We start from the raw sequence: 19989 nt of genomic DNA, 5'->3' as shown, positions 1-19989 counted from the left end.
ATAATTATCAACTGTGGGATGGGTAAGGCCAACCTCAAACCAAATGGGAAAGGTTAATCTGAGCACAATAGAAGGAAGTTAGCTAGGCTTAAAATGTCCTGCAAGGGCAGCTAGCCTAGTACTTACCAATGAACTATAAATGAGATTAATATACAGGTGGAGGAAAGAGGTTCGAAGGAATGTAATAACTGCCCAAGTTATGTAATTTTGGAATAAACAATAATTGTTAAAAAAAAAAAAAAAAAAAAAACGTATATGTATTCTGCATGAAAATAATGAAGTTTGCTGCAATTTGTTTTCTTTTGTGTGTGTACCTATGCCATTACGCAAATTCTGATTTAAAGATGTTTAAAAAAACAGTTTGCACATTGCATTCCATACTATTAGACAGCTAATGGGATATCTGTGCCAGGGCATGTCAGAGCCCACTCTACTTGAGCCACTCTTGTAGTTGACTCAGTACACAAGATGTTTTGGAAGTAGCAACTTGGACCTCTGTTCACATTTTCTGCAGGCACTAAAATTTAGGGGTACCCTCTAGAGCTGGGGTAGGACTTGACTCTGCTGAGGCTTTTATTCTAATTTACTGTCTCCAACCACTGGGTTTCCTTATTCTTTGGGAATCCTACCAAAAGTGAGGACTGCAACAGTGAATACATTGATGAACATAGTACACGCGTGTTAGGAACTTGCCATTAAAGTAGAGGTTCACATAGATTCAGTGTTGCAATCCAAGGACCACTTACTTCTCATCCTTTGTACCATGTGTTGGGTGGCACCCTAAACCATTTATCTGCACCATCCTTCTCATTTCCCTACCAGGCCCCATCCCTCTTTTACCTAATTTTCCTGCCTGGAGAAGACTAGGGACTTATTTGATGGGCCTGTGAAATAGTGGACTGTTACCATGTGGTCCACTTGGGCATTTGCTTATGCACCTGTTATACCACCAGTACCAACAGTATCCTTGTATAGTGGTAGGGAAGGGTATTGTTTGAGTCCTGGTGGAAGGTAGAGCTGTGGAATCCAGGCCAGCCAGCTGGGCTACCTGCAGGCAGGTAGCCCAGCTGGCTGGGCTGGGCTGGGCTACCTGCAGGCAGGAATCCCAAAACTGAGAAATGATACAGTGAATCTACTCAAACATCTACTTTTATTGCAAATTACTAATACAACTGTACTTTCTGTTCCATGTTTTGCAGTATTTACATTTCAAGTACTATACTTGGTGATGCCCGTTGACATTAAATACAATGCAAGCACATGTTATCTTATAAATAATGTTTTTAAAGATGCAGTGTGTTTCCAGAAAAAAAATACATTAACATATTGTTCACTTGTCTTACAGCTGCTTATTGCTGGAACAGAACAGTTTAATCAGGCATCAAAGAAGGGAATCCAGTTTTTGCAAGAGAAGGGCCTCTTGACATCTCCAATGGGTAACAATGAAGTAGCCAGGTGGCTAAGGGAGAACCCTCGTCTAGACAAGAAGATGATTGGAGAGTTTATAAGTGATCGCAGAAATGTAGATCTTTTGGAAAGTTTTGTGGGGTAAATGACATTTCTTTTTTAATTTGTTTTTCAGTTTATTAGTGTCCATAATTATATCATGTTCTGTTGTTGGATAAATTTACTAGTGGAGATTTTGCAAGCTGTTTGTTATTCAGTCTGGTTGCTATTGGTTTTGTTGACTGTTTGATTCTGCAAACGTACAGCTGAAAATTATCACATTATGTTTCACCTTTGGAAGAATGGGATCAATTTCAAAAATGTCTGTACTGGGTAAACATGTCTTTATACCATGGTAATATATAACAAAATTTAAGCTCTGTGCGCGATTTGTGTTGTTTTTTAATACTGATGGATCGCTGGATTAAAGTTCTGGTGCCATAATACAGAAACTAGAATAAAAGTGATGAATTTTGACAGCAAAGAAAAATTCAGAATGTAGAATAATTAAAACTTGTACGTCAAACATAACATGTCTTTTAAATGTGCACAAAGAAAGTATGAGTAATTTAATAATACTGAGGTATAACTGCTGAGCAGTTTTCAAAGTGAATATATAGTAGGGGTGAATAGCAGTTCTAAGGTATTAGATGTAGCACTTGAAGCACTGTGGACACAAAAGTTTGTGATGTTGTCCAGGAAATGGCCATAAAAAATGTGCCAACTTGAAATAATATTAAGAAGGCAAAATGGATGTCTGTGGAGGTTTTAGAAGTGACCAAAGGTAGAAAGCAAAAATCATTTGAAATGGAAAGTGTCAGATTAAATGCAGAGTTTGGGAAAAGCAAGAAGAGATGAAGATTTAAATGGTTATTGCAAAGAACTGTAAGAAGATAACATCATGGGAAAAAACAGATCTCCAAGAGGATTGGTATTGAGGGAAACGTCTAGGTAAAATAGGCATGATAAAAGGCAAAGATATATGGATCCTAGCAGAGGATATTAAAAACAAGTAACAGAAATATAGAAAAGAACTATATAGATAGGACACTAGGAAGGAACTATATCAGAATGGCCCCAGTATCATCACTGACTCATTCAGTGGCATGTTCTCTGATCTAGAGCCAGACATCCTAAGCAGTGAAGTTAAATGGGCCTTAGCAAGTTTTGCTAATAACAAGCATCAACAGGGGATGGAATTTCAGCCAAATTGTTTAAAATCCCAAAGGGTGATACTGTGAGTGTTTGGAATTTGCCAGCAAATTTAAAAAGCAACGGTGGCCATTAGATTGAAACAGGTCAGCTTATACTCCAGTCCCAAAAACATCAGTGCTAAAGAATGCTCAGATTATTACACAGTTGGAATAGTTTCACATGCTAGCAAGGTAATGCTTAAAATAATACAAGCTAGACACCAGCAATGTATGGAGCAAGAAATGTCAGATGTGTAAGCTGGTTTTAGAAAGGCATGTAAAGTAGTATCTCCGGGCTCCTTTTTTGACAGGGCATGGTATGGGCACAATAGCTAGCTGGTGCACATGAAAATAAAACAAAAATAGACTGAGAAGAAGCTATATAATTTATATGTTAACAGGGTAAACTTACTGTGCAGGGTGCCCTTTTCCTTGGATGAACCAGGAGCAATATCTGGTTAATTTACTTTTTCAGAGTCACAGAGTAGGCAAATGGATATAAGAAGAGTCAAACCCTGTATCCTGACTACAGGAGGCAGCTCATTTATCAGCTCAGAGCATTCATTTTCTGTACCAACTGCTAGGCAGATTCCCGGGTATAATGAGTCAGATTTTCTGTTACTAATCTGACCAGCAAGCCCTGCAGAACATTACACTTAACTTGCCTTAATGCAGATCTGTGTACACAAATAACTTTCATTGTTGTTTTCTAAAAAATCTCTTGCCCCTTCATTACCAGGCCACTGATACTATAACAAATTCTTCACTTGCCACCAGCAGACAAAGATTAACTGGAGCATTTTTTGTTTGCCTAAAAAGGTCTCTGACATTTCAAATAACTAAATTTTCATAAATCAACTGCACATTTATTTGGCAATCGACTTGCAGTCTGTCACAAGACAAAAATTACCTTAAAAGAAGCTTTATACATTCAAAATTTACAAGGCAGCTTTCATGTTTTACAGTCAAAATTCACAAGGCATCCTCTTCAGAAGTGTACTCCCAATAGGAATTCCTGATGGCCAGGGCCTTTAAGACTCTTGTTTTTCATGCAATTTATTAACTTCCAATCTCCAGCGTAAAACAGATTATTTAGAAGTAGTTCCTTACTCGTTAGCATATATTTTCATTCAGAAAATGTTTAATAATTGCACATTAATATCTTTTAATCCGCCACTAGCTACTCCAGCAAAATACACTGGTGAGCTTTTGAATGTCCAATAGAAGTATTCCAGGGTGACATAACATAAAGAGTTGACATAAATGTAGCTGTTAATCCAGGCTCAGTTGCCACATCTAAACAGTGCCTACAGTTTAAAGCTGCAGTGCATAAAGGAACCTGATTAAGGGGATGCAGGATTCCCATTTCACAGAGGCATAGGGGCATTTATGCCACCATTAGGAAATGTATGCATTTCCTTCTAAGTGAACCTCTGCCTTGATCTAGATTTGATTTTAGTTATTTGCTTTGAGTGTGTTAACCTTACAAGCAGACAGTCCAAACTGACTCTTTTTAATCTAGGACTTGTCTGCAAGGCAAATGACGCTGCAGACAGATAGTTTGACAGTCAATAGAATGTATGCATAAAACACTGTTAAAAGACAGCTAATATATGTATGTAGAGCACCCAGTGAACATAACAGGAGACAGACTGGCTAATACGCTTTGTTATTGAATGCATAGTAGTTCAAATAGAGCACTATAAAATCCCTCATGCCAAAAGAATGAGTACAGAATGACCAAAGTTAAAAAGGCAGTTGTGGAAAACCTGGCAGCATATATGGATGAAGCATAAAATGTTGAATATTTCTGTATATACAATTTACTGAAACATTAGATGTCAGCCAACAAAGTCTGTTGCCTTGCAACACTATAAAACTTGACAATATGTGGTAGTAATCTCAAACTCCTTCCTTATTCTTAGCCAGATGTAAGCCTTTTAAGCTTTAAGCGCATCAAGTATAGTTCCCTGAATTGTAACTCATCAGTCAGTGATTTTAGTTGAGTCACTGTCAGTTTAGTTTGTATTAGTTTGCTAACATGATTATATGATGATCATCATATTGGTCACTGGTGTAGTAGCCTTAGCAGTATGGGGTTATATCTTGCCAAAGATATAATAGCTGGCCAGCTTCCAAACTTCAGGGCACCTTCTATGTGCCCAAACTGGCAAGCAGCTTGAACGGAGCTGACTAAACATGTTTAGGTGCCAAGCCCTTAAGACATTTACTGCCACCAAAGGGTATACTCCTTTGAGGCTATCAAGGATCAACAGTCAGCTTGTGCTTTTCATTTGCTTTCCCTTTTGGGAATAAAAAAAATGTTTCCTTCTTATAATTTTGCTTATTATTCATTCTTTCCTCTCCAGGAAAGTTTTTTTTTAAAACTAGGAGTGTGTGTTTTAACAGATTGTCACAAGACTTTACATTTAAACACAAGTGGTCTTTTTTTGTCAGTTTAAAAGTTGTTTAAAGTAACTGAAAAACATTTTTTATTGAGAAATTGTTTATTTTACTTTTTGGGGCCGGCATAGCATTTTAAAATGCATTTTACTGTCTGTCTGGAGGAAAAGTTACTTTTTAAAGACTGTTTATTTTTACTGGCATTTGCTGATTGTTTTCCTTGGGAAAGAAGATCAATTTCTGGCTTGACCATGGAACAAACTGTTGGTCCCACAGTCGGTTGTTCCAGCCACAAAAATAAAAATTAAACAAACAACCTTTGCCTCCACAGCAGGCTAGCAAGCTGCTGCAGCCACAGGTAGGGGACATTGCAGTCACCATTTGTTGTACCTCAGACCACTCATCTTTTACCCAGAATCCCTCTGGTGTAGCATCTACAAGCACTGTGGACCAGGGGTTAGCCACTTCCTGTAAGGTTGTTGGGGGTTCCCTCAGTGGGCAAGGGAGAAACCACTCTTATCAGTCCTGATAGAGGGAACAGGGAAGGCTTCCCTGTTTTGTCAGAATGTTGTGTCCATCCCTGGAGAAGCTGCTCCTGCCACTAATGACACTGTTGACCCCATTTTCCTTTGAAAAAGGAGCAGAAAACTGGAGTTACCAGATGGCTGCATTCTAATCAACAGCTTAATTTGTAGCTCTCCCATTGTGAGACAAGTTTTAGTAAAATTTAGTTACTGGCTAGTAAATACACTGTCTGAATGCCAACAAAGTAGAAAAATAGAGAACCTGAAAGAAAAGAAACTAGAAAAGGTGCAGAGAAAACACTGAAGGGGAAGAATCTTCCAGTTGTTCAGCAAAAAGCAGTTCAAGCTCCAGCTTTGATGCAGGAGATGGCTGACAGTAATTTAGAGGAAAAAATACGCTGGATGTTCTTGGAGCTGATTAACATAAATGAAACAATGAAGAAGTATATCAACTCAAATAACAAAATGGCTGGAAACATGGAAAAGGCTTTAAACAGCTAATCAGATGAACTGATAAAACTGCAAAAATCAGAGGTCAAAGTGTAGAAGGAGGCTAGCTGTGTATGAGACTACTTAAGTAGAGCGGTTTAAAAAAAATGGTTGAGTTAGAGGCAGAGCTGTAGAGAACTGAGATATTCTGCTGTACCAGAGAAACTGAAAGAAACAGGCAATATTAATTTTATGAAAGCACAAAGAAGAAACTGGACTAGTTATCCACAACAGAATTTGTTAATTGAAATGGCATATAACTTTAATTTTACTTTAGATAATGCTTGTGGGTGTAGCTGTCAGTTTGGGACAATTGTTCCTATTGGAAAGGTTGAACATCATTATTTGAATATGTACATACTTTTGTATGTTTGTTGTAAGTTGATAGGTTATGGGATGTTCAGGGCTTTTTTTTTTTTTGAGTGTTTTCATTAAAGTAAAGTCTTGTAAAAGGTGGTGACATAGGTTCAAATGGAGATGACAAGAAATTACTTTATAATGGAGTAAGCTGACAAACATAAGTAAGTGCATGTAACACAAAAGCTGGAAATAGACATTTAAAAAAGTTGTCAAGTATAATAGGTGGGAATAACAACAACTTATAACGGTTACACTACCTATATTGTTTTAGAGCATGCATGGCCTCGCAGGTATATACAAAAAGGAAAAGAATAAATATATTAAGAAATTAGGAGTGCAAATAGCAATGCTACAGGAGATGCATGGAAAGAAGTGAACATGTGAATTTGATAAAGAGAATTTCAGGATGGATATTCAGCAGAATACTGGGGGCATACGAAAAGGGGGAGCACTTGTACTAATTGCTAGATGAGCTTCATTAGTGATAAAGAGGAGAAAAAAAAGATAACAGTAGATGTGTGGTAGGAAGGTGCTGCTGGCAAGAGAAGGACATTTTGTTGGCATGTATTTATATTCCATATAAAACTGATATTATGGAGCTTAAGAACATTTTGGGAGAAATCAGCTTTCAGTATGGAATAGTATTTATAGGTGGGGACTAGAACTTGATATGCACGAGTTTAAAACAATTGCTGTTGAGCAACTTTGTTAACTTCAGAGCACACAAACATTTAGCACAATGACTTGGGCAACAGAAATTAGCAAGGATTGTTGCAAAGCTTAGGGAACCTATAACTAGAAAAAATAACTAGAGGTCCTGTGGAGGTATTAGAGATATTTCAGATATTTTATGAAAATTTGTATAAAGCAGATATGTGGAAATCCGTAAAGAAATATGTATGGAAGACTTAAGTAAGCCATGGTTAGAGGTAGATGAGGCTCAAAAATGGTGATGTATAATCAATCTGCAGGAAAGTCTCTAGGAATAGATGGCATTTCTGTGGAAGTTTGGAAGCTCAGATGGAAGAAAGTGGTAAAGATCTGGAAGGTTTTGTTCGGTAGTATTTTAAAAGAAGTACTAACATCCTGGAAGAAAGCTCTGGTGGCTGTAATACCTAAAGGTGGCAAAGACCTATCAGATGTAGCTTCATATCAGCCTTGATTGTAAAGTTCTTTGCTATAATAGCTAAAAGAATGTAGGAAAGGTGATGCCAAAATTGATAGATATGGGTTAGTGTGGTTTTGTGGAGGGGGAGGCAAATATTTGACAACATCAGTAGAACAATGAAGATCCAGAGAGAAGCAGAATGCAAGAAAATACTGCTGCTCTTTTGGGCTTTTGATACAGAGAAAGTATTCTACTGAGTAAGCTGGGGTTTTATGAGTAGAGCAAAGAAAACATTTGCATTCCATGATATAATAATAAGATTAATTAGGAGAAGATGAGTGATTAGATCCAAAAACTGAAATGCTTGAGTTCCTCTTGAATATGTTTTGTCTGAACAGAGAAAATAGGCAGGTTTGATGTTCTTCGTGTTTCACTGTTGCAGTCATTACTTTTGGGGTAATCTGCTGGCAGGTTGCCCTCAGTCGGCCTGAATTCTAAAGTCTTGGGTCCTGCGTCGGCTGCTGTCTCCTTTTCCATGACGTCAGGTCATCAGGGGTATAAAACAAGCAGCCGACGCCATTTTCTTTAGTCGTTTTTGCCACGCAGTGCCCGAAGCAGAAGCATTTCGCAAGTGCCGGTCGGCCGACTCCTGAAATATTCAAATTTGAGTTTCAGAACTAAAGTCTTCACTAAAGCTAAGTACCCCGTTGGGGAAACTTTTTTCTTGCTCCATACCGATGTCAGAAAAAGTTAATAATTGTATTACTTGTGTGAAGCAAATACCTCATAAGGATTTCCATTTCTACTGTATTCCTTGCCTAGGCCCTGATCACAACGTGCCTGGCTGTTGGTTTTGTGCTAGATTTAACCAAAGCACTATTAAGCGTCTGTATATTTTTGCCTCAAAGTATTTTGGAAACAGGTTTAACTACCCAGAAATTTCGTCTGATAGCAATCCGACTACTGGAGTACATAAAAAATGCAAAGAAAAGGACAAAGACAGACAGTCGAGGTCCAAAACCGACATCGAAGCTTCTCCTGAGCCAGTCGCCGGTTCGCCGGTACTCAGTGAGGCACTTTCGCAGCCCCTGATTCCCACTACATTCGAGTCGCAGGCCCCTACCGAGACCCATGTGGAGTCAGGCACGCCGTGTGATACTCAAAGTATTGGACCCACGGATGTATCTCGCTCGGATGGGTCCGGAGCCGCTGAGCAGGCACCGGCTTCTGAGTGTGTATTCAGGCCTCAACATTTTTATATCAAACCGACGACAGCTGCAAAACCAAAGACAAAAGCAACTTCTAAAACTAAAAAACTGACGCATGAGCCATGTGCACAGGCCTCTATGCCTAAAAAAACAGATGATCAAAATGGCTGAAGACCTTATTACCTTGATCAGGGGTTCCCATCCCCTGATAAGAGGCCTAGGCAAGACACTGATTATGAATCTTCAGGTCAGGTTTCTATTTCTTCTGATTCCTCTTCTGATCAGGAATTATCTATACTTCCCTATGAGGATTCTGATGCAGAGGAGTCTATACCATCTGCATCACCTCCTGAGGATTATTCATTTGGAGAAACCTTGCATACTTTGAGGGAGCATTTTCACTGGGAGAGTCAAGATTTCTCAGAATCAAAAAAGAGGCTCAGGGGTTTCCTTCTTCTCCCTCAGCACAGGCCTTTAGCCATACCCCCTGTTTTAGACATTGTGGATGATGTGTTTTCGGAGTTAAGCTTGACCCCTGACTCCTTACCTCCGGCTCCCAGCAAGCCTGACAGATATTATAGGGTCCCTGACTCGCACAAATTTTTATTTAGAAACCCTGCTGCTGATCCTGAAACTATTTCACAGGGTCCAAAGGCAGTTAAGGCCTCAACAGCCAAAAATCCTACCCCCTCTGATAGAGATTCAAGGGCACTGGATAGATGGGGAAAAAAGGTTTATACATCTGCAACCTTGGCAATTAGGGCCTTAAACTGCCAGTTTCATATGCTCAAGTATTAACAACATGTTATGGAATTGCTGTAACAGAAAATGATGTTGATTTCTGAATGTGCAGAAAATAAAGAATTGCAGGAATTATTGCATGCAGCTGAACAAGTTGGAAAGCATACTTTGCAATGTGGTTTTGATTCCTTAGATGCCTCCTGCAGGGCCGCAGTTACTGGATCTGTGATTAGGAGGCATGCCTGGCTAAAAGAGCAAAATTTGCCTGATCATGTTAAAGCTAAATTGCTGGATGCACCTTTACAGCATGATACTCTGTTTGGTATTAGGGCAGAAGAGGTTTAAAAGAAAATGGAAGACAAAGCTAAGTCTATGCAAACTGTAAAAGACTTTCTTACAAGTGCAGCCATCAAGATTCAGTAGATACTGGCCTACAAAAAATTGGTCCTTTCCTGTGTCAGACAGAGCTCAAAGGGGCAAATCCAGACGCCCTAAGGGTTCCAGATACCAGGCACAAGATTCTTCCAGGTCAAAGCAATGGGGCGCTTCTACCTCCAAATCTGGAGGAGGTAAAGTGCAAACCTACAGAAAACAGTCCCAATAACTTCCCTCTGCCTTCACCAAGCACTTACCTTTTGGCAGCACCCTTAGGGGGAAAATTAGCACTTTTTGCTCAAAATTAGCAGTTAATAACCAAGGACACGTGGATGCTAAACATAGTATTACAGGGATACAGATTCCACTTTCATACTCTGCCAATGGCAAACGGTTGGCCAGATCTGCCAAAAAATCAATGGGCAGAGGCACACAAACAGGTTACGTCCCTCATGGATAATGGGAGGCTGGCGGCCAATACTGGATTTATCGATTTTGAACACATACTTGGACTTTCCAAAATTCAAAATGCTGACTTTGCAGCAGCTTCTGCCCATGCTGTGCAAGAATGCTTGGCTGGTGACATTAGATCTAAAAGAGGCATAGCTGCATGCCCCAATAAGGCAATCGTACAGAAGATACCTCAGATTCAAGGCTGGCTTAATGCATTACCAATTGTCTGCACTGCCCTTTGGCTTATCTACTGCACCCAGGGTCTTTACAAAGTGCCTGGCACCAGTAATTGCTTTTTTGCAGACAAAGAAGTATACAAATATATCCTTACTTGGACGACTGTCTCATTCAAGCAGAGAACAAGAACATTCTTCTTCAACACCTGTTGTTTGTGAAAAGGCTTCTAACATGCCTAGGGTGCACAATAAATGAAAAGAAATCACAACTGGTACCCTCTCAAAAGAAAGCATTCCTGGGTGCAAGCTTGAATACAACTGCCCAGATGGCTTACCTCATGCCAGACAAACAAAGACAGCTGACTACATACTTCAAACTGATGGCAACAAACACCCTTTGGCTTATCTACTGCACCCAGGGTCTTTACAAAGTGCCTGGCACCAGTAATTGCTTTTTGCAGACAAAGAAGTATACAAATATATCCTTACTTGGACGACTGTCTCATTCAAGCAGAGAACAAGAACATTCTTCTTCAACACCTGTTGTTTGTGAAAAGGCTTCTAACATGCCTAGGGTGCACAATAAATGAAAAGAAATCACAACTGGTACCCTCTCAAAAGAAAGCATTCCTGGGTGCAAGCTTGAATACAACTGCCCAGATGGCTTACCTCATGCCAGACAAACAAAGACAGCTGACTACATACTTCAAACTGATGGCAACAAACACCCAGTTATCTGCAAGACAAACTCTGCAGGCTTTGGGCTTCATGGCATCCTGCATCATACTGATTCCATATGCAAGACTGCATATGAGGAAACTTCAATGGTACCTAAAAAGTTTATGGAGTCATCATTGTCACAGTCTGGAAACAATGATTCGTCTCATTCCCTGCCTACAACAGGAGTTTCTATGGTGGGCAAAGGCATGTCACCAAAACATGGGACGGGCCTTCAATCTACCCTCTGCCAGCCAAACCTTAACAACAGACTCATCAGATTATGCCTGGGGGGCCCACATGGTGGGAAGATGCATTCAGGGCATATGGACCCCAAAACAAATGCATCTACATATCAACCAAAAAGAGATGCTAACTGTTCAAAATGCCCTGACAGCCTTCAAGGACTTACTTCATCCAGGACAACTACTAATAAAGACGGACAACACCACGGTTATGTGGTATATAAACAAGCAGGAGGGCACACACTCATACCCCCTTTGCAGATTAGCCATGGCACTGTGGGACACAGCTTTGACTTTCCAAATACATCTTCAAGCTCAATTCCTGCCAGGAAAACAAAATACTCTGGCAGACGATTTAAGCAGAAACCTTATGGACCCTCATGAGTGGAAACTAGAGCCACAAGTTTTCAGCATGATGATAAAGAAATGGGGGAGCCCGGACATAGATCTATTTGCCTCTCCTCAAAATTATCAATTGAAAAGAATCTTCACAAGGACTTATCACAGACAAGCATGGAAAGTGGATGCCCTATCCTTCATTTGGAAAAACCTATCAGTTTACACCTTTTCTCCTCTGCCTCTTCTTCCCAAGGTCCTACTAAAAGTCAGACAAGAGAAACCAAAGATGATAATAATTGCCCCGGACTGGCCCCACCAATACTGGTACCCAATCCTAAGGAACTTGTCTCAATACCCAGCTTGGACCTTACCTCAAAGACCTCAACTACTGTCCCAGCAAAGCAATCAGGTCCTGCACAATCCTCTGTGGGATTTAAGAGCACTTCTTCAAAGTTTGACCCAGCCTCCCTTTTAGCCTTCAGCCAAGGTAGACTTAAAGTTCTTATCATGGAAAACTCTTTTCCTGGTCACAATTATATTGGCTAGACAAATATCAGAACTCCATGCATTTCTTCCCAGCCACTGTGTCTAATTTTTTATAAGGCTAGGTTATCCCTTCGGACTAACCATGGTAGCATCAGAGACAACTGTCAATCAGTCCATCAGTCTACCTGTTTTCTTTCCAAGGTTTTCCAGCAAGGGAGAATACATGCTGCACCTGTTGGATGCTCATAGTTTAGATTCTGTATAGGCAGAACTAAAGATTTCAGAAATTCAAACCAGTTGTTTCTTTTTCCAAAGCTAAACTGGGCAAGGCAGTATCAAAGGTAACTTTAGCTAGATGGCTCACTAATTACATTCCCTTTGTTTATAAGAATAAAAAGTTGACATTACTTAAACTGCCTAAGGCTCATTTCACCAGATGTAAGGTCACATTCTGTGCTTTGTCCCAGAGCTTCTATAGATGACATTTGTGCAGCTGCTGTATGGTTCACTACAGACTGAACATCTTGTCTGGAAATAGGGCAGTATTTGACTCCACTGTACTACGGAATATCCTTTCCTGAAGACCAGCCATGGTTACTCTAGCTGGGGATTGTGTCCCAGTGGTTGAAGAGTAGACTAAATCAGACAACACAGATGCATAGTTATGGTAATTACATAACTTTTATGTTATAGATATGGATAGCAAGATGCAAGCAGTGAAAATGTTATAGTCCCTTTAGTTTTCTATACAGGTCAGGCGTATTTTTATCAACCAAAAGAGAAATTGTGGACAGCAATCAGAGTTGAAGCATTTTAACTGGGGGGAGAGGGCAAGGGTAAAGTGGGATAGAAGAAGGTTGTTTAGGATTACATGATCTGAAGGGATATTTTAGAGCTACACAGTTAAGGTTCATATACTTAACACAAGCATTAAGCTATAATTCAAAGTAGAAATGAGTGATGATAAAGCATGAGGAAATTCAAGAAATTAGGAGAGAGAATAGGATTTTTGGATGAAGATCCTTAAGGTGATTGATAGCAGCTACACATAATATATTGTATTCATTAAAGTAGCAGAAAGTATTCTAAAAACTACGCTAACATGAGAATGGAGAAAAGGAGATTTTGTCAGCACGGATGACTGCAATTAGGGGTACAGAGAATAGGCAAGAGGGTCTGGAATTTACTGGAGAAGGAACCAAGGTATTAGGAGCAAATGTGGAGGTAAAGGGAAAAAAATGGGAAAAGGCCAAGAAGACATTTAGACTACAGGTTAGAGACTGCCTTCAATATCCAACTGATAATGGAGTACAGGTAAGGAGAAAGGGGTAGGGGAGTTCTAAGTGAAAGACCTGCTCTGATGAAGCTTTTAGTTGAATCTAGAAAATAAGCTGGTTTATATATATAAAAAAAAAGTTAGTAGGGCATATAAAATGAAAAGTGGGAAAAAGATTGGTTAAGTGGTTCACAAATGTATGTCTTCCAAGTTTGCAACGAAGTTTAGAAGATTTCAGATTTTTGCTTGGAGGTGTTTGCGTAGATTTTTTTATACCCCAAGCAAATAAAGAATTTTTCCTTGGGTCGATGCCAAATGTTGGAGGTGTTGCAGGGAAGAAAGAGGTTACTGGAAATGTACATTTCAAGAGTGTAATGAGATGGGAGACTAAAAATACCCAACATAGTACCCTGTCAGATACATCACTTGAGCAAATGGGTGTAACTAAGGAAATGATTTTTGAGGTGGTATACAGGATCTGAATTGCCTAGATGTAATAAGTTCAATTCTGGTGGTTGCCAAAAAAGGAGTTACTAAAAATGGAATTTGTAGTCTAAACCAACTGTATTTGAAGTGTTGAATGTTGTAACAAAGGTAAAAAGAACTGGAAGTGTGAGCTTTAAAAAGGGTTAGTAGTATATTGCATAGCAATAAAAAATGGAAATTGTGGGAACAGTACGTACAGAATAATGTTTTGGAAGAAGAGGAGTGGGGTTTAAGGGAAGGTAAAAATCACGGAATTTATGTAATGTTGGATTGATAATTATACAAAAGAATGATGGTGTATAATGCTTGTAACTGGGAACATGTTAATATGATTTATTCTCTTTTATTTATATGAATGCATATTTGCCTATGTCTTAAGTGATAATTCAGTAAGGGTGTTACAAAAGCAAAAAAACTAGTCATGTAGCTACTCCTCCTCAAAGTTTCCTAGACAATAGTAGTTTACTGTGTCTGGCTTAGGGATGAATTCAGGGTATGTATTCTTCTTTTAAGGTAGTTTCTCATAAAAGTAAGAGTAGTACATCCTTTTCAGAAGAGATTCGGGTTCTGAATTTAGACAAAAGGATGACTGGGCAGATGGAGGGCTTTCTTTTTCTCTGAGACTGTTGCTAGAATGTGCCAGCGTTTTCAGTGGGAGCACACTTAGTTGTTACAGAAGAAATTTCCAGAACCTTCACCCATTCCTCCAGTTTTGTCTGCCTTGGAGGATGTATATGTTACTGCCTGCAATTTTACTGTCAGTCAGCTGCTTGTAAAAAAAATGCAGATAAGATGTGTGATGGGTCCCTACTCCTTGCTAGCAATCAAGAAGAGTCCCGTCCTCACCACAGACTCTGGTGAGGGATGGTCACTAACAGCAAAAATGGATTCACACGGTTTATTTTCAGATGCAGCTTCCTGCACAAAGCACAGTTTACCTTAAGAGCACATAGGGAGCATGCTCCAGACTCAGGGCTGGACTCTCCTTCTCTCCCCAGACCTACACAAAACTCTACACTGACCACTTTGAAACCCTGTGCCCCTGTTCCCAGCAGCTGACATGCATTTGGATATTTGAGTTTCACACACATGCATATACACCTGGGAAAAGCTGGTGCAGATTTACTAACTGCACCCCTTTCTGCCCAGACTCTGAGGTAATCACGCCAGCAGTCAGCTACTCTAAGGCTGTTAGAAAGGGTACCCAATTATACTGTGTAAAATTAATGCTAATACAAATGGTAGAGTGTGACCAAAGCAGCAAGGCTTTCAGGATTGTCCACAGTGTCATTAAAATGAGCATAAGTATTCTCAAGTTATTAAAAGTATTCTGTAAAGGACCAGCCACAATTAAAGGTATTAAAATATTTAATGCTAAATAAGAGAAAAAACAGGAAAATAGTGACTACATTAAAAAACAGAGTTTCAGCCACAGAGATATAAAAAAAATAATAGTTTGTTTCTCACAGGTGCAGAAAGCAATGCTAAACTGTTCTCACTAAATGCCCCTGATTGACTAAAGTATTACTGTTCCGTGACTACTTACTAAATTTATTTATTTGCTTTTGTTGACCAGGAACGTTCACTGGGCTGAAATGAGCCCATTTTCAGTGGAGGCCTGGGGAGAAAAGCTCCATAAATAGTATACAAAAGATGAGAAATTTTTGAACACATATTTGCAGAGAGTAGCGATCTTCATACAGATACAGGGTAATACAAGCAAGGCAAGCTGATGTGTGCCAAGTGTCTTACTACAGCAAAAGCCAGATGATGTCTGTCTTTGTCTGTGTGGATGTGTGAGATATATATCCTGTCAGAAATCTTTCCTGTCAAGTTCCAAAGTGCTGCTGCAAGAGTTCCAAAGAGACCAGATGCTGATTAGAGGATATCACCTCTGGTCACCTGCCTCTGGTACAGTACATACATAGCTTTGCCAAAACCCGTGGCAGCATCTGAAAGTTATAAGACAATTTCTAACTTTCCACCCTTCCAGGGTTCTCTGATAAACATATACATTCTATCAGTTACAACAATACAACCTTACAGGCGTACATTCTTTCTGTCCAGCATTTTTAACACAAGTAACTTTACAAATATATTTTTACCTCAAACATCTGTACAAATCAGTGTGATAGCCAAATAACAAAAAATTCTTTACAAAACTACAGCTGGCAATGCTAGCATATGTACACAAGTACTGTCCTACTCGCCCTGGCACATATGGCACTACCTCATAACATCACAGGATGTATAAAGTTTCTCAAACTCTTAGGTTTCTATACACTCTTCCCAAACCTGACCCAGCAGCTGTAGCTTTAATTCTGCTGCTGCATTTAGTTAATTCCAGTTGTGCGTTTTTTGATAAGTAGGGAAGATTATTGGTGAGTATGGGGGAAGTGTATGCTTCTGTAACTGTGATTTTCAGAATTTTTAATTGTAAGGCTAATATGTTAAGGTTTGTCCTAATTGTGAAAAGTAAGAGGAATGTTTTTTGTCTGTAGTATTTTCTTGTGTGGGAAAATCAGCTTTAAATTTAATTTCTTCTATTGCTCAAGTCACTACTCATTGTATATAGTGTGGGTATAATACTGTTGATGATACTTCAAGGGCTATGATCAGTGGTACTGTTTTGAGGAGATTTGCTTGGCTGCATTCTTAGAAACTCTAAGATGGTGATGAAAATGAAATTTTATGTTCTCCTTTGGATAGAGATTTAGTTTATAGCCCCTCTGCTTCAGAGATGATCAAAAAGTGTGATGAAAGGGATAAGCTGATACTGGGAATCACTAAGAGATTTCAGCCCTCATTTTCCAAGGGATTCTTTAATTCCTCATCCAGTTTGATAAGAAACAAAATAAATGGTCTCAACAAAATGCTGGTAAACAGATGTTTAAGAAGAAATTGCAAAGGGGGGGGGATTCCATGAAGAATTTCGGAAACTCCCAAAACCTAGTCAGAATGACTGTTTGAGACTTTGCCCTCCCCCACACACCTTGTCACCACCTTTTTTCTTTCAGAAAGTCTGAATCTTCATGGTTCCCTTTCTCAACATATAGTTTCAGACAAATGGATTCTGAAGATCTTTAAGGTTACCAGTGGCAATGGGAGGACATTTCTCCTTTAGAAGGAGTAAATATTGATTCTCCAGTCCAGACTCATTTAGTTCCACGTCATTCATCACATGCTTTATCTGGGGTGATACAACCAGTTCACCCTTCCCAAGTGGGAAATGGATTTTATTCATAGATGTTTTTAGTACCAAAGAAAGAAAATGTTTGGAGACCAGTTTTGTATCTTTCTTTTGTAAACCTGTTTGTGATGGTGCCAAAATTCAGATTGATGTCTCTTCACAACCTGTTACCCCTTCTTCCATGTTCAAGTTTTTGGTAACACTAGATTTAAAAGATGATTATCACCTATTCATCCAGATTTCAGGCATTTCTTAAGGTTGTGTGTATCTGGATCACATTATTAGATGTTCATCATGTTACACTGCTGTAGTCATTACACTTGGGTTATCCTGCCATCAGGCGGTTCCGCAGTCGGCCAGAGTTCCAAAGTCTTGGTCTGGTGTCAGTTGCTGTCGCTTCTTCCCTGACGTCAGTGCGCCAGGGGTATATAAGATGCATCCAACGCCATTTTCTTCCGTCTTTCTTGCCGCGCAGTGCCCGAAGCAAAAGCAAAGTCGAATTTCAGATCCGAAGTCTTCAATAAAGCTAAGTACCCCGTTGGAGAAACTTTTTTCTTGCCTCAGACCGATGTCAGAAAAAGTTAATAACTGTATTTCTTATGGGAAGCAAATACCTCATAAGGACTTCCACTCTTACTGTATTCTATGCCTAGGCCCTGATCACGACGTCACTAGTTGTCGGTTTTGTAATACTTAACTGAGATGCTGGACAAAGGTCTGTCTTTTTCATCTATTAAAATTTATGCCTCTGCTATTTCGGCTCATTACAATACAGAGCCACCACTCTTTTCTCATCCCTTATTAAAACAGTACCTCAGAGGAGCCAAAAGTATAAGGCCTCCAAGGAGATCACCAATGCCTGCATGGGACCTCAACTATGTCTTGGAAAAACTCATCCTGCCTCCTTTTGAGCCAGCTGCTACTGCTGATATAAAGTTTTTATCTTGGAAAACAGCTCTGCTCCTAGCAATAACTTCTGCAAGACGAGTTTCAGAGCTTCAGGCACTCATGGCTGTGGAACCTTTCATCATTTTTTTATCCAGATAGGGTCTCTCTGAGGACAAACCCAACATTTATGCCTAAGGTGGTGTCCGGTGTGGCTTTTAACCAAGCTATTTATCTGCCAACTTTTTATCCAAATCCACAGAACAAGGGGGGAGAGAATTCTGCATTCTTTGGACATACACAGACAGCTTAGATTCTACTTGGACAGAACCAAAGTTTTCAGAAAGACAGAACAATTACTAGTGGCATATGCTGCAGGATCACAAGGAAGGGCTATCTCAAAGCAGACTATTTCAAAGTGGATAGGCCACTGCATTCGTTTCTGCTACCTACACCATGGCAAGTCAGTGCCTAAGGGCATTAGGGCACATTCAACCAGAGCTGCAGCCACTTTAGCAGCCTTTCTCAGGGGAGTACCAACCAACGACATTTTAGAGGCTGCAACTTGGAGTTCAGTGCACACCTTTACAAAGCACTATCATCTGCCACTCTACTCTAAGTCCAGGACAGGCTTTGCCACTGCAGTTCTGCAGGGCCTCATAGCCGCTCCTAATGCTGTTTAGCTCCAGCCTCCCATCCATAGCTTTGGGACTCTACCCAAATGTAATGACTGCAACGGTGAAACACGAAGAACATAGTACAGTTGTGTACACTTACCATAAATGTAGATGTTCAAGTGTATTCACTGTTGCAGTCCAGGTTACCCACCCGCCATCCCCCTTTCTTCTGATGGAACCTATCTTTCCTTCTCTGATTTATACAACTTATGTGGTGTATTTGCTTGTAGATAAAGGTAAGGTTTATATTGGTGCATGTATTTATATGTGTATAAATTTTGGCTACGCTTTTGGGGGACACCCGATATCTGGGGCAAGAAAAACTAAAGAAAATGGTGTCGGCCACATCTTTTATACCCCTGACGACCTGACGCCAGGGAAAGGGCGACAGCAGCCAACGCAGGACCCATGACTTTAGAATTCAGGCCGACTGAGGGCAACTTTCCAGCAGGATTGCCCAAATGTAATGACTGCAACAGTGAATACACTCGAACATCTACATTTATGGTAAGTGTACACAACTGTACTTTTTCTGCAGTGCAGTACTGATGGATCCAACTCCCTCGGATCTTCAGCCTTCTACCTTGATGTCTGTGTGCTTGGAGCCTCATCACTCTTTACCATAGGGACAGCCAGTTCAAAAACCCCAGACTATTTGTTTCATCCGTTACCTTCCCAAACCATTCCACTGAGGAGGTCCCTAGGAAGAAGTGTAAGAGGAAGCACTTGGACTCTCCAGAAGAGTCAGTTATGGAGGATGAAGGTGAAGGGTCCCCACAGTCACCTTCTGAAGATCTCATTTGGAGATGTCCTTGAAATCCTAAAGCAGAAAGGTGGTTGGATGGCCAACAACCCTTCATCTGAGTCTGTATTCCTGGAGGCTTTTGGTACTGACCCATCTACCTCCTGGGTTATTCTGCCCGCCAGTGAGGTTATTGAATTGGTCTCTCAGTGGGCAAGGAAGGGACACGACACAGTGTAACTCATACCCAGGAGTCTAGACAAGATTATGGTACCACCTTCAGATAAACAGTTTTGGAGAAAAGGGTTGCCCGTTGATGCCATGATCATGGCAGCCACCAAGAAGAAACTTGCAGAAGAGAGTTCCATTGTTTATCACCCTAATGGGGAGACTAGGATGATGGACAGGTTTGGGAAGTGTGTCTATGCTTCAGTGACCTTCGCCTTAAGGTCACTGAATTATTTGGCACA

At 40.0% G+C, this 19989-nt stretch overlaps 1 protein-coding gene across 5 annotated transcripts in view; it reads left to right on the top strand.

Moving 5' to 3' along the window:
* Nucleotides 1-19989, top strand: part of GBF1 (golgi brefeldin A resistant guanine nucleotide exchange factor 1) — a 4751435-nt gene that overhangs the window by 2656787 nt on the left and 2074659 nt on the right. For all 5 annotated transcript variants that reach the window (XM_044055999.1, XM_044056000.1, XM_044055998.1 and 2 more), the window contains one exon: nucleotides 1346-1548. In XM_044055999.1, coding sequence (XP_043911934.1) covers nucleotides 1346-1548 — 203 coding nt within the window. The remainder of the gene's footprint in view (nucleotides 1-1345; nucleotides 1549-19989) is intronic.

Source organism: Protopterus annectens, chromosome 14.part0 (assembly GCF_019279795.1).
Source record: "Protopterus annectens isolate FY-2018-M chromosome 14.part0, PAN1.0, whole genome shotgun sequence".
Taxonomy (NCBI): domain Eukaryota; kingdom Metazoa; phylum Chordata; order Ceratodontiformes; family Protopteridae; genus Protopterus; species Protopterus annectens.
Note: the sequence above shows the minus strand (reverse complement) of the source record. Positions and strands in the feature narration are given on the sequence as shown.